The sequence below is a fragment of the Rhododendron vialii genome, chromosome 10a (genome assembly GCF_030253575.1).
Source record: "Rhododendron vialii isolate Sample 1 chromosome 10a, ASM3025357v1".
NCBI lineage: Eukaryota > Viridiplantae > Streptophyta > Magnoliopsida > Ericales > Ericaceae > Rhododendron > Rhododendron vialii.
Window position 1 is genome coordinate 16,732,645 of NC_080566.1, and position 15,213 is coordinate 16,747,857.

The 15,213-nt window shown below is 36.8% G+C and overlaps 1 protein-coding gene and 1 long non-coding RNA gene across 6 annotated transcripts; both read right to left on the reverse strand.

Annotated features, from left to right (window-relative positions):
* Positions 1–2,998: 2,998 nt before the first annotated feature.
* On the reverse strand, positions 2,999–5,323 carry LOC131303735 (uncharacterized). Its single transcript, XR_009192168.1, has 2 exons — positions 5,125–5,323; positions 2,999–3,266 (listed from the first exon to the last, which is right to left on the reverse strand). It is a non-coding gene; the product is annotated as an uncharacterized LOC131303735 (long non-coding RNA).
* A 3,191-nt stretch (positions 5,324–8,514) lies between these two features.
* LOC131303711 (uncharacterized) lies at positions 8,515–15,213 on the reverse strand. 5 transcript variants are annotated; one of them, XR_009192133.1, is made up of 9 exons: positions 14,745–15,213; positions 12,962–13,077; positions 12,448–12,529; positions 10,480–10,557; positions 10,062–10,155; positions 9,865–9,962; positions 9,659–9,776; positions 8,659–8,785; positions 8,515–8,570 (listed from the first exon to the last, which is right to left on the reverse strand). XR_009192133.1 is itself a non-coding variant. In XM_058330714.1 (7 exons), exons 4-7 carry the CDS (start codon positions 10,094–10,096, stop codon positions 9,499–9,501), a joined length of 306 nt encoding a protein of 101 aa, XP_058186697.1. In that variant the 5' UTR covers positions 10,097–10,155; positions 10,480–10,557; positions 12,448–12,529; positions 12,710–12,916; the 3' UTR covers positions 9,360–9,498. The 5 variants fall into 5 exon arrangements, 3 of the variants coding, with proteins under 3 accessions (XP_058186697.1, XP_058186696.1, XP_058186698.1); XR_009192132.1 differs by lacking the exons at positions 12,448–12,529; positions 12,962–13,077; positions 14,745–15,213 and adding an exon at positions 12,189–12,270 and having other exon boundaries at positions 8,659–9,011; positions 9,059–9,776; XM_058330714.1 differs by lacking the exons at positions 8,515–8,570; positions 8,659–8,785; positions 12,962–13,077; positions 14,745–15,213 and adding exons at positions 9,360–9,580; positions 12,710–12,916 and having other exon boundaries at positions 9,686–9,776.

Consider the following 15,213-nt stretch of genomic DNA (forward strand, 5'->3'; position numbering starts at 1 on the left):
GCTTGGAACAGATGGAAACAACCCTATGCATCAAACCCATCTAAGTTTAAAATCCTCTGTTTTCTGTTGAAATGCTATTGTAGCTTTTACACTGCTTTCCAGATTTTGCATGCTGAAATTACACTCCACCCCTTGTACTTTTTGTAATTTACGAGACTGACCTAAAATATTGCTATACTTCTAGTTCTTCTATTGCTTATTAACTTTTATGAGAAATACATGTCATGACTGTTTTTACTCTGAATGTTTGTAGCTGTTACCCAAATATTAGTGGTAGTTAAAGTTAATCATAAGATTAATAAGGCTCACAAATAGAAGAATCATATTTATATGCTTAACAAAAAAAATCCTTAATGATAATACTAATATTAACTTAGCTTAGTGAAAGTCCATAATACTTTAATAAAATCAGTGGGTGATTATAACGAACATGTAGAGTAAAAAAAAAGATTATTTACTAAGAAAAAACATTGAACATGATAAGTTAATGTAGTAAAGTATTGCGGTCAATAAATATAAACAACTCGTTATATAACATTAACAATTTTAGAAAACTAGAAGATCTAAGAAAAAAAAATGCTGTAAAGTAATTCTAATGTACAAAATTTGCTAAGTAATGAATAAAAATTGTTAAGTAATAATAAGTTAGAATACTACTATAAAATGTTGGAATTTCAAACGGCCAAAAGTTACAGTAGTAGTATATATACTAGATTCATACTTAAACCCTAAAAGATTAACGTATCAAATAAAAAAAAATTTACGTTCACTTCATTATACCCTACGAGCTTACCAAATTATTTGAACGGTTATAAATACACTCTTGAGTTAATAAAATTTCTATCGAACATACTGTCCGATAAAAAAATTGTAAGAATATCAAAAAGCGTTGGCCCAATCTCAAACCCTTGTGTGTTTATTTTTCTGCACAGTATCAATTGCCATGTTGTTTTCCTGTCAAAATGTATCATGTTATTAATTGAGTTATTATTGGAATTACCATGTTGTACTTGTTAGATCGGACTTAGGTTCACGGGACGGTTACGAGTGGTGATTCATGTAGACGATGTTAAGTAAATAAAAATTGATAAAGTGTTGAGGTGTGAGGTTGTGGATTGTGATTTGAGCCATGGCTATGGCAAGGGTAACTAATGGGGCCCTGTGTTGAAATGGGTAACCAATGGGGCCCAGTGTTGAGAGATGTTGTGACGCTAATGTGGAATGCGTCATGGAAAATTCGCTTCTTTTGTTCAAGAGCGAATAGGTCCCATGAGACGGTTATAGTTAGTGGCAGGTGATGTCCGACCCTAATGTACGATACGTTATGGGAGGACTCGATCCTCCTGTTATGGTCTTAAGTGAGAACATGCTAGGTACATAACTTAGGTGCGCTCACCTAGGACCTTGGTACAAGATAAGCAAGAGAAAGAGTGGACCCATGAGACGGTTGTAGTTAGTGGATGTGGAAGGAAAAGAATCTCGTAGAGAAAATCCTTAAATTTCATGTAATGTGATGTATAGTAAAGAAAAAGACAATGTGCTATTATTGTGTACTTTCTGTGAATTACAAATTCTTATTTTGTTGAACTGCTAACTGTAAAGTAAAGGGTTAGTAGGGTTGAGATTATCTACTGAGTTTCAAAACTCATTATAGTGTCGTTGGGCTGGCGTTTCATGCTAGGTAATTAAGAGACCGAAGAACAGAATCCTCTTCAAGATAATCAGTATTAGGGTGAGGACCTCCCAGCAGAGGAAGGAGAGTTTATCGAGCCTTGGATGCCTTACCCTTCGAAGTTCTGTTAATTTAAAGTATTGTTATTTGAATTTTCAAAAGTGTTATCACATTTGTCAAACTCTATTTTTATTTCGTTGGGTTGTAAGACAGTTAAGTAGTTTTGAATTTGGTATTTGAGATTTCTGCTGCTAAACTCTGTTTAATAAAATTTTATTTCTTAAATTAGTTTTATGGATTATTAAATCAATTAGAAATGATTTAATTAACGTGTCCGAAAATTGGGACGTTACAAGTACTCCAATTTTCATTCTGTTTGAATGGGTGCGAAAATCTTATCTATTAGATTATTTTATCCTAAAGAGTCATAATTAATTTTTGGCTTTAGGGCTCTCGTTAGTTAACCCTAATAGATATTTAATTCTACGACTTTCTCAGGGCTAACTAACGAGAGTCGTAAAGTAAAAAATTAATTATAACTATTTAGGATAAAATGATAAGAAATATGAGATTTTCGCACAAATTTAAACGGATTGAAAATTATAGCACTTAATTTTTTGGCTCGGCTTTCCACCAAACTGGAATATGCAGGTAACCGTTCACCACACGCCTATTGAGGCTTACTCTGGTACCACAAAAATAGAGAAATATATTCATAAATTAAAATAATATTTTATAGGACATTGTAAAAAATCAATTACAACAGATATCGGTAGTTATGTTTCACCTTATGAATTCAAAAAAACATATCTATCGATATCCGTTAAAGCTGATTTTTTACGGGACCCAATAATATATTATTTTACAATTTATAAATATTTTTTAATATTTTGTGGGGCCTAGAGTGAGCTCCAATATGCATGCAATGCACCGCATGGAATGACTTTCTATTGGACGTTAACTTCAAACTTTTGAACGTGCAACTTGCAGAGATAAGTACTATAGTTAAGTCAGGGATGGATCCATCCGAGGAACGCGTGCTCCTACTCGAAATTAAAATATTTTAAAAAAATATTTATGTATAAATTAGCTTAATTATGAAAGTGTGTTAATATATAAGCATACACACTTGTATATATTCTTAAAATACACATATAGAATTAGTTTTATGCTTAAATTTCATTATATGGTGTATTTATACTTGTTACTTTACGAGCTGTTAGTCTATTTGAAGCTATTCTTTCTTGATTCTGTAACGCCCCGATTTTTGGACACGTTAATTAAATCATTTATAATTAATTTAATAAGCCATAAAACTGATGTAAGAAATAAGATTTTATTAAACAGATTTTAGCGCAGAAATCTCAAATACTAAATTCAAAAATACTTAACTGTCTTACAACCCAACGAAATAAAACAGAGTTTGATAAATGTGATAACACTTTTGAAAATTTCAATAACAATACTTTAAATTAACAGAACTTCTAATGGTAAGGCATCCAAGGCTCGACAAACTCCCCTTCCTCGGCTAGGAGGTCCTCACCCTGGTACTGATCATCTTGAAGAGGATTCTGTTCTTCGGTCTCTTGATTACCTGGCATGAAACGCCAGCCTAACGGCACTATAATGAATTTTGAAACTCAGTAGATAATCTCAATCCTACTAACCTCTTACTCTACAGTTAGCAGTTCAACGATATAACAATTGACAATATACAGGAGGTACAGATTAATATCACATCATCCTTTTTCTTTACTATCCATCCATCAACTTACATGATATCTAAGGATCCTCTCTACGAGATCCTTTTCCTCCCACATCCACTAACTACAACCGTCTCATGGATCCACCCTTCCTCTTGCTTATCCTGTACTAGGATCCTAGGTGAGTTCACCTAAATTATGTATCTAGCATGTTCTCACTTAAGACCATAACAGGAGGATCGAGTCATCCCAGACGCATCGTACATTAGGGTCGGACATCCCTACCACTAACTATGACCGTCTCATGAGCCCTATTCCCTCTTGAACAAAAGAGGCGAATTTCCCATGACGCATTATACATTAGCGTCACAAACATCTCTCAACACTGGGCTCCATTGGTTACCCATTTCAACACAGGGCCCCATTAGTTACCCTTGCCATAGTTATGGCTCAAATCACAATCCACAACCTCACACCTTAACACTTTATCAGGTTTTCATTTACTTAACATCGTCTACGTGAATCACTACTCGTAACCATCCAGTGAACCTAAGTCCATTCTAGCACGTACAACATGATATAATCAATAACAGTTCAAATCATAACATGATAAATTTCATTGATATAACACTATAACAATTGATAGGTGCAAATAATTAGACACATAAGGGATTTGGATTGGACCGATGCCTTTCGAGTTACTTATAAGTTTTATTGAACAATTAAATTCCCTTGTATTATTATTATTTTTTACTTGCCGTTTTATAGAGTCATGTCTAAGTTTTAGAATATTTTAGGAATTTAATGTTCTACTAAGGTTCAGTGATTGACAACTTTAGGTGACCGTTTATGTATGAAAACTTTGGTGGGGTTTAAGTGTAGTTCTATTAACTTAACTAGCATAACTTTAGGTAATAGTTATTGAATGAGTTTGAAAGTTTTAAGTAGATCAGTAGCATTCGTTAACTTTATTATTTTTTGTATAACTTAGTTTATAACAGTTACAGGATTTCTTATTTTGTAAGTTAGGCTACAATATTAAAAGTTTCTAGTCATTCCACTATTTTTATAACTTACAAGGCGATACTTTCGTAGTCACTTGTAATATCGTCTTATCCACTTTTCTGTTCATTAATAAAATTTCCAAGGTGTATTACTAATAAACTGAACTCCGTAGATCCTTGTTATACTTCTTCTTCTTAATTTTTGATAAGTTCATTTTTATTCCAACATAGATATATTTAGGTTTTATACTATATATATATATATATATATATATATATATATATATATATATATATATATATAGGTAAATAAATGCATTGATTATATATCTACACATATTTTTCCAGGGACTTAATTAACATTTAATTAACAACTATACATTCCAGTACACAAAAAAAAATAAAAAATGTTGTCATGTATTAAACATTTGCAAACATTCAAAGTTGTTCTACCATACAAGACAATTATATACAGTGGGGTGAAACCTCCGTTTGAGGTTAACTTGTAAACCATTTGGGGTTAAATCGAATAGCATACAAAGTCCAGAGCTATTAGTGTAATAACATCATATGGTTTCAGAACAAAAGAAACAGAACACGCAAGAGGAAAAGAAAACAGAGTTTCGGTTCTGTTTTGTTCTGGTTCAACATGGGTTCGATTTTTTTTTTTTCATTTCTAAGTATTAAAACTAACACATACGGGTACGGATATACTTAGGGGAAAGTAGGAGAGCGATTATCCTACCTTGAATCCGGCCGAAAAAGAGATTAATGGATTCGGTCGATTTTTAGCAATTGGAGAAGACAATGGAATCGGAGAACTCCGGGGCTGCCTCAGAACGAATGGAAGGTGGGCTGTGGATGCTTGGTGATGTAGTGGTTGATTGGAAACTCGAATTTGATGTATGGAGTAGTGCTATGTAAGAACCCGTTTCTCTCTATCTCTCTCTCTCTCTCTCTCTCTCTCTCTCTCTCTCTCCCCCCTAAAACTCCATGAATGAGAACTCAATTTCTCTCTCTTTCTTTTTCTTTCTTTGGACTGAGTAGTAAAATGGAAGGGAGTGATTGTGGTTTTAATTTTCGGAATTATATGAATATGTATAATGGGAGAGAATGAGATAGTGGGGAGATGGGGTGTTGTAGTGGTTTGAGGGCATAAAGGAAGAAGTGGGGAAGTGAAAGAGAGATAATCGGAGAGAAAGTGAGTCAGCAGAAGAGAGATGAGAGGAGATGAGAACATGTCCCATGTTTTGTGTACTTGGAAATATCCCCATGTATACATACACGTACATACATATATGTTATACATTACATTTTATAACTTTGCTAAGATTTGTAATAATTAATAGTATATGTAATTAAAATTAAAAAAAATAAAACTAACAAAGAAGCTATTTACTAACTATTATAATTAAACTAATTAACATTATTTTAATGACCATAAAATAAATTAGGGAGAAAATTAGGATCGTTACAGATTCTCTTTGTTTTTAATCATCTGAAAGAAATATTTTAAAATAAATGTATTAACAAAACTAGCTCGATCATTCTAAAATTTGTTAATGTTCATTTAAAACATACTTCAAAATTTTTGTTTGAGATTTTGTGCTCATTTTTACCTAATTTAACCTAAAGTACGGGTTATAAACTTTTGTAATTAGTAATGCATGCTTTAATTTTGTACGATCTTACTATGGTTGACTAAAAAAATGAACTTTTACCATTATGATTAACAGGTACCCCCACTAAGATATATTTCTGGATCCGTCCCTGAGTTAAGTATTACCCAAGGGCCCACATAAGAGGTGCAACATTGCACTGGTTAGCATTTGCCTTTTTATTTTATAGGCAAAAAGTTTATTGAAAAAAACTTACAAATGGTACATCAAGTTGGGGGAGCGGAAGAGAATCTAAACAAAGGTTAAATGACAAAAAAAAAAAAAAAAAAAAAACTTGATGAGACAAAGCCAGAAAAAAGGACCGGGGGGGGGGGGGGGGGGGGGGGGCGGGGCGCTAGGGGGCACCCATAAATTTGATATGGTGGGAGCATCAATTTTTTCATAACGGTAAAATACATGTTATAATTAAGCACAACCACACAAATAATCTTCGCATTCATGATAAAATAACACTGTTTAAAGTACATACGTTTTTTAATAACTAGTTACTTGGGCAAATTTGTGCATCTAGACTATATGCGTTAATATTGTCACGTGTTTATAGTTTTTTTTATTAATAACTCTACGCGTACAAATTTCGGAGACAAAAAAGTCTTCAAATGCAATGTGCAGGTTCACATTAAGTCTCACGCAAATGATCGGACACGTTAATTTTGTAAATAACATATTCTTAGCTTTTCCTTGTAAAAAAAAACTAGTTCTAGCTCTCCATGAATTAGGACTTGACAGAGGAGCAGATATGCAAGGATAGGCTACGGCAGCAACATGAGTTGTATATTAGCCTCAACATCAAATAACAGATGACATCAACCAACTAAATAGCAAGGCTAGCAACTTAAGCTCCACCCTTGACAACGGCAAGGTTCATATTGCCTCTTTGCATGAAATTATCGTGCCTGTTGGTCTCTTGGTTGGTTATGTTTGGGGTGCATTTGTGAATTTGTTAAAAAAGGTAAAATGCATAAATTGGAGCAATGAGAATAGGCACCAACAAGCAAACACAAAACACTTTGTCCGCTAACTGGCCATTGGGTCCAAAGATGCTTTAAACTAATCTTTACATAAGGCTCAATACTATTTGGCACGCAAGTGAATTTAAGGAAAAAATAAAATAGAACATAATTGATACAAGGATGAATACAATGTTAACTATGGTTAGATTTGCTGATAACTATGGTTAGAATTAGTGTATTACTAATTTCTTGAAAATATTTCTATTTCATTTGCCACCGAATGCTCAGCACCTCATTCTCTTTTAGTATCCATTGGCAAGAATGTTCTATTGAAATCTCGTAGCTAGCAGTAGCAAGGGTGATATCAGGTGTTGCAATTCCAATATGCTTTGTGTCGAACAATTCTTGTGAGGGCAACCAGTAAACTGAATAGGCACGCTATTTTCTCAGCCACACATTGATGCAAAAGAGATGAAAACTATGGCAAAATTTAAGCATGATTAGAGGTGTCAAACGTGCGTGTCGTGCCGTGCCGTGCCATTCAACTTCCGTGCCAACCGTGCTTCGTGTCGTGCCGTGCCGTGCCCGTTTACTTAAATCGTGTCGTGCCGTGCCGTGCTATTTTCAATCGTGTCGTGCCGTGCCGTGCCCATTTACTTAAATCGTGTCGTGTCGTGCCGTGCTGTTTTTCAATCGTGTCGTGCCGGGCCGGGCCCATTTACTTAAATCGTGTCATGCTGTGCCGACCCGTTTTTTAATCGTGTCTTGTCGTGCCGTTTTTCAATCATGTCGTGCCAGGCTGGACCCATTTACTTAAATCGTGTCGTGCCGTGCTGGCCCATTTTTTAATCTCGTAGTGCCATTTTCAATCGTGCCGGCTGGGCCCATTTACTTAAATCGTGTTGTGCTTCGTGACGTGCCCGTTTTACTTGATTGCCGTTTTTAATCGTGTTGTACCCATTTAGAGGTGTCAAACAGGCCGTGCTTCAAACCCAAGTTCCATAGGACTTGGGTTTGAATCACATGGAGTTTTTTTTTCTTTAAAATTAGTTTTTTCCTTATTTATTTTTAGTTGTTCCAATTTAAAAGCTTATTTTTTATAAATTATGAAACTAAAATGCCTTGTTTTGTAATTAAAATTATTGTCATTTAATCACATTATATTCATGAGTCACAAGTCAAATTAATAACTTTTTTCCCGTGCCTTGTGTTGTGCCCGGCTAGAACCGTGTCGTACCGTGCCCATTCAACTACCGTGTCGGGCCTGTGCCCGGCTAGAACCGTGTCGTGCCGTGCCGTGCCGTGCCCATTCAACTACCGTGTCGTGCCGTGCCGTGCCAGGCCAACTTCCGTGCCGTGCCTGCCCACTTCTGTGCCCCGTGCCAGTCCGCGTGCCCACTAAAACCGTGCCGTGCCGTGCCAGGGCACGACCGTGTCCGTGCCCGTGCCCGTGCCACATTTAACCGTGTTGTGCCCGTGTCGGCCCGACCCGTTTGACACCCCTAAGCATGATTCTGAGTACTTCATTCTCTCTATATTCCCCTAAAAAGATTGAGCACCTACAAAGCAGAACTAAATTAACCATTATCACCCAAAAAATACAAAAAAATACCAAAAAAAAAGATCTAGTGAAAGCCTTTGTTTTACCTATTACGCCTTAGCAGAGATCCAACAACTTGGGCAGCTTTAAGCCTCTGCATTCTGTATGGCAACCACAGCAATAGAGAATCTCTGAAGCTCTCCACCAGACATCCCCTCTGTTACGATCCAGTACCTTATTCAAATCAATATCAACGTAGAGTCGTTCTTTTATCTCTCATCTTTCTGTTCGAGCACTTGCCCTACATTACCTTGCATTGCTTTTGGGATGCGATCAAGATACTGGGGTTTAATGACTGCCTATGAAACACAATTACATCAAAGGCATGATACAGGATACTTAACAAAATGACAGTTACTTGAGCAAGCACAAAGAAATATGTCAAAGTAACAAAATGACACTTACTTGAGCAAGCACAAAGAAATATGTCAAAGTCACATAACTTACACACAAACCAACTCTTCTTTGCATCAGAGAAAGTGCTGTGGCTTGTGTTGTGAGAATGTGCATACAAAATAGTTGGACTAAAAGGAAGGAAAAAACCTAGCGTTGATTATCCTTCATGTGTACCATTATGTCCACGCTGTTTCCTTACAAACAGCCAAATAAATCATGTTGTGACATTTTTAAGGGGTAGCTTTTTTGAATTCACCAAAATTGACATAAAAAGGTGAACAATACCCACTTTCCCACTTAATCTCTTAACATCTTCTAATGAGCAATCATAGGATAGATTCACCCCACAGAGTGGCAAAGGAATAGATGCTGTTTTTAAAGGAATTCGATAATCTTTTTGCGTACTGTTACATACAAGTACATAACCAGTGAATTATACATAACCAAACCAGATGTCATACTGCATCAAACAGATGATATTTGATATTTAATCAATAGGTGGAACAAGCAAGGACATGATAAAGACACCCTAACTGAGACGGCACCTTCAAATTATCTTCCACGTGGAGAATTCTGCAAAAGATATTCCACGTGGGTATAAAAATGAACCCACAAGCACAAACAGAGATACAAAATATATAAGAGTAGTACCTTAAAACGGCCTAAATTAGGTTTCACCTTCCTAGCCAAAACCTTAAGAGAAGTCGACTTCCCAATTCCATCTGTGCCAAGCAAGCGAATAACTTGCCCTGGCCTCGGGACTGGTAACCTATAATTTCGAAGTTGCAATTGAATACTTTCTCAAACAGGAAGTAAGAAGAAACCACTACGCAACATAATTGCACCTGTGAGCTAACCTGTGTAATTTGAAGGTGTTGGGGCCATACTGGTGAGCTGTATCTTTATCCAAATCTTTCGGTAGCTTGATAATTTGAATAGCTTCAAATGGGTATTTCTACACAAACCAGTAAAAAATGGGAAGATGCACTAACTAACAATCTACACTCTGATAAGCTGCAGATGTAGACTAAAAATGCACATTGAAGCCACAAACCTTGACACAGATACCGCATCCAATGCACAACTCATCGGAGTCTCGGAGATGAAAGCAAATTTAGATTGAGGAGAGACTTCAATACACAGTTTACCTGCAAATACAGGTGAACAGTGGGGAAGAACTCTCTCGTTTTCAAAACCCATAAATTAACTTCGTACGTAGACTAAAATACTTTATACAAAACATATTCAACATACAAAGTTCCTAGAACCCAATTCAGAAGATTATTATAAACCCACAATAGCAGTCCCACAGATGAGTGAAAAAGAGAGAGATTTCACTGCCAAAAGAGAAGAATTTCAGGATTGCTTTGAAGGAAAAAGAAGACATAAATTTGAGCGCCCACAGAAATAAAGAGTATACGTAAGTTTTAAGTTTTGTAACACACTGACTGGAGGACCCATGAGAAATTTACCTTTGCGATTTGCTTGACATTTATAATTTACTTCGCATCTTTAGTGTTTGGGTTGATGATCTTTGCACACCTTGCCACCTGGTTGCCAAACGCAAGGATAGTTAGGACAACCAACGACGAAAAGTCAAAAACAGCCCGTAAAGAAAGCCAGCCTCCGCCAATTAGAGGGTAAAATTGAAAAAATCAACCAAAAATGGCCAGTTTAAGCATCAACATCTTGTTTTATGCTCATAATAATTACATGAGCACATCAACAGAAGATGAAAACAATGCTAATAAGGCATGATCAAGAATGCAAATGGAAAAAAGCAAAATCTTTGTTAGGGATTAGACTCAAATTTGTGTATAATCAGTAAAGAGTCCAAATTGCCATGGCTGCAACCACAGTACCCATGAGAGAATAAGAACAAAACCCTTCATCTCATACAACTGTATCACCTAAATCACGTGGTTAAGAAAAACTATCATCACAGGCTTAGTTTTGCTTTTCTTTTCCATTATACGTTTCGCTTTTCAGTAACCTTCTTAAATACCAAAGAGGATCTTAAATAAAATGCTTTTTTGCAAAGTTGATTTCTCCCGTCACTATCCTCCATATCGATATACACAATAGACCAGAAACCAGGGAGACAAAAACCCAGTCAAACAGTAACAATATTTAAACAGGTCCAATGGATTTTAGAATCTCACGGTAGAAACTGGAGGATATATAACAAGGCATAATGGAATTGATATACATGAGCATTCTAACCATCAAAATAATGAGTAGAATTGCTGGAAGGCCATGTAGTTTGCCTGGGAGGAGGGCTATGCTGAAATTCTTTTGGAGATCTAACTCTATGACCTTCATCGTTGGTTGGGTGACTTAGTCACTACTTTGTATTCGAAAACTGCAGCATTTACTACTTGAGAATGCAAACTGAAGTACGTACGGAGAGTTCAACCTTGACTCACATCAATCACGAGCTTAACTTCTGCAGCGTATTTTTCTTGCAACTCTACTTTTATTGAGCATGAGTCGAATCCATAATTTGGTTCGTTTAACAGTCTTACATGGTGGGAAGCAGATGGATGCGACTATGAACTGGCCCAGAGATGCAGTTGAGACCATATTCGGATGTTCATCTTCAAGCAGCTTCTAATTTTCATACCGACACAAGTTTGTAATGGACATTCCACAATCCATTAACTGGAAAATCCCAACTACAAACCTTCATCTATGGCTCAAAGTATGATGACAAAGCTTCCACCGGTCCAAAATAGAAACAAAATAAGACAAACTAACAATTAATGTAGTGATTAGAAATTTAAACAAAAAATCACCATGTTCATGAAGAAATTATGCACATCTGAAGCAATTCTAATTACGTAGGAGTCCATCTTTAATCTTACAGATTAATTTATCTAATGCACGCAAAAGACTTTAAAATGTACATATGTTTTATTGGACTCAACGTTAAAGTGCAAGGGGTTTCTTCTCTATATCTAAAATGGTCAGATTTGCAAGCCTTAAGGAAGTTCCATGCAGAGTTTTCCACGTGTATTCTTGTGCATCAATAGTAACAAAATAACGGTTTTATGTGATACTACCAAGCCAAGAAAGCCATAAACTACCACCTCTAGCTTCGAGTTAGTCGCACAAAGTTGAAGATTCATGCCTCCACATAGAAGCCATGAACAGACAGTATCAGAATAGGAAATGAGCTTACCTTTGGTTGCCTGATAAAGATAAAATGTGGACTTTGCTAATTCAGGGTGCAGAGGATAATACTTTTCTGTGGGCTGCAACTTTTAACGATCCAGCAAATACCCATAAATTTTTAAGGTTTTTATTAGTGCCTTTGCAAAGTTAACCACTGTAAGCTAATTGAGCCATTGTGTGTATACAGAAGGGGGATAACTTCACAAGGACAAGAAGCCGGACACCTTTAAGTTATCCATGAAAAAGTAATGTTTCCATTTACTTACCTGTAGACCAGGCCAAAATGCTTGAAGGCTTGTTAGTTGGCAATAAGTTCCTTGGCCCACTCTCATATCAGCTTCATGGTACCTAATTACATCCACGAGCAACGACAATTTCTATTAAGCAGGCAAAGCACATAAATATTTGGCCAATCACATTTTTACACAAGGTTACCCATATGTGAGGAAAAGTGACTATAGCTGTATTATTTTTTAAAAATAGGGCTCAGATCTACTAAAATTATCCAAATCGATTGTAAGACTCAACATATTCTTATTATGCCAGTGGCATGGAAACAGGGCTCAGAAGTGAGATCTAGTTTTTAATAGAAGAATGGTTTGCCTCCGTGACTACAAAAATGGTTGCCCCATTGAGAAAAGTCCAACAACCTTCTCTCGCAGTGGCCCTTAGACTTGCCATTCGAACAATGGGTCCTAATTATTAATTTTGCCATTCACAGGTTACATCAGTAGAATCGAACCCTAGCATGCATATAAGTATACAGATATATAGGCTTACCAATTATTTTCAAAATCAAACTTCCTTTCTGTTTTTTTTCTTCGCGTTGTGTAAGTTGATCACGTCGCTCAATTGAGTTTCGGGATTGTCTTTGAAGATGGTCAGCTGGAACATGCCTGATTTCACACAAATTGAGACCCAAAAAATGAGACAATCAGTCGCTTAACAATAAAAATGATGACTGAAGTGGCAAGTGGCAACCCACAAAATGATGCTAGCTTAATCAGAGGAATCATATGATGTGCATACAATATACGCAATTAAATCTAAATTCTACCGTAGTATATCGTTAAGCTTATATGGCTTTATGGTTTCTAACATTTTACTCTTGAACAAGGCATTAATCATATGCTTTATTCCAAGTTGCTTCCTGATCTATCTCTATTGCCAACTTTTTCTTACTTTTTTCTCAATGATTAAGTAGGAATAGATTGAGAAACAAAGCCGAAGTTATGCTATAATTATGGGGTTTGATGTATAACCGTATAATTTTCTTGTTTGTGTACTCCGTTGCTGACGGTTGAATTTGAAATCTAACCTCAAATAGTGTGAAGTAGTCAAAGGTGGTCTCACATGATCTGTCCTGTAACCGCCTCATCGGTGGCAGACAAGATCCAAACATAGGAAAATTCCCTTGTTTTGGCACAATCATATTTAAATGGTATTCCTCACCAGGGCACTTTGGCTATCCATGGCTAAAACATGGATAGCCGATTTGGGTTCAACCCATTCTGTGATTATTTCATGAGCTAACTGTGAACCCGTGTTCAACCCCATTGATTTTAATCATTCACTTTATAAAGGAGGGTTTAATGGACTATCTTTTGTTGGCTTTCAACGAGAACCAGTTTTCAACCCACTGGCTCAGCCCTTGAACAGCTATGAGGTGATATACGACCAATCTAGTGTTCAAACATTGGAAACACCTAACATGAGAGATTGTTGCACCAACTGCAAGTGCAGTTGTAAATGTTTCTCAAGAAGCTAAATCCAAACCCAGACGTGTCTCTGTGCCCAAGAAAACATCAGAGGAAAGAGTGCCTAGGAAAGAGAAAGAGGAACCTTACAGTTTCCCGTATAGAGAGACGAAAAAACAATTTAAACTTTGGAATAAATAATAAACAACCAGTACAGAAGCAAAATCGCAAAAGTAGTGGTATATATTGAACTTTTCGATCTTTAATATCTCATTTCACCCATATACAGCCTCGTGGTCGATCATTAAAGGACGCACCAATCTGACTCTATGCTTGAGAACTTTCACACATTTTTTATGCTCATACAAGATACCAAGTTTTCACTTTTCACCCAAAATACCCATCCAAGAATAAAGCTCCATTCCTGTTAATATAACTCCAGAAAATCTAATTACATCACTACATGTTGGAGTTTATAATTCATCCATTGGAGGAGTTAGGATTTTCAAAAACACACAAGAACAAACGTAAACAAAGCTTGTTCATTGACCGCAAAGTCTTTTTTTTTTTTAATTATTTTTACCTCCAGATCAAGAGAACAAACAAAGAAATCGAGATGGAATCACAATGCATGGAAGATCAAGAAAAAACAGCAGGCGAAGCCGCGAAAAGAAGCCCAAAGTAATTTTCCAAACAATGCTTAAAAGAAGTGTCCAAATTCTATATTTCTTCTTCTATCCAGAAACACGAATGCTCTATCAAACACAACGACAAACCTAATAAGGTCCTACTAAACACAATGGAGAAACGATTAGCCGGCGCGAAGCAAGGCAACAAAGACCCAAACCAGATTTGGAAGTACTTACCTCCGACGACGAAACACGCAGAAATCGATGACGACGAAAGGCGCAGAAGAAGACACCATAAGCACTCCAGAAAAAACCACCTTCAGCCCATAGTAACCGGAGATCCAGTACCTGCTAGCAGCGTAATAAAGAAGCCACCAGAAATCGACGGACAAAAATCATCACGAATCCCGCGGGAACACCAGATGACGAGAGGTCTAGGGTTTCTCAGAGGGAGAGAGATAGAGAGAGAGAGACGCGATCTGGTCTTGGATGGCCGTTCGTGCGGAAGGCGGAGAGGACGTCGGGGTGGCGGAGGGCGGCGGATTGGACGATGGAAAGGAGCTGGTCGTGGGTGAAAGAGGAGAGGAGGGAGCGGGCGTCGTCGGGTGTGACCGTGTGAGTTGGGGGGCGGCGGTGAGGAGGTCGGGTTGCTGGCCATTGTTGTTGTTGTCCATGGCTGGGGGTTTGCGGAAGGAATTAGGGCTTG

What these genes read in the sequence shown, in the direction of transcription:
- LOC131303711 (XM_058330715.1), bottom strand. Translation starts at nt 10,096, where the DNA reads ATGAGTTGTGCATTGGATGCGGTATCTGTGTCAAG. An exon ending in GATGCGGTATCTGTGTCAAG is followed by an intron (nt 9,963 to 10,061) that starts GTTTGTGGCTTC and finishes TGGTTTGTGTAG; the next exon opens with AAATACCCATTTGAAGCTAT. An exon ending in AACACCTTCAAATTACACAG is followed by an intron (nt 9,777 to 9,864) that starts GTTAGCTCACAG and finishes TCGAAATTATAG; the next exon opens with GTTACCAGTCCCGAGGCCAG.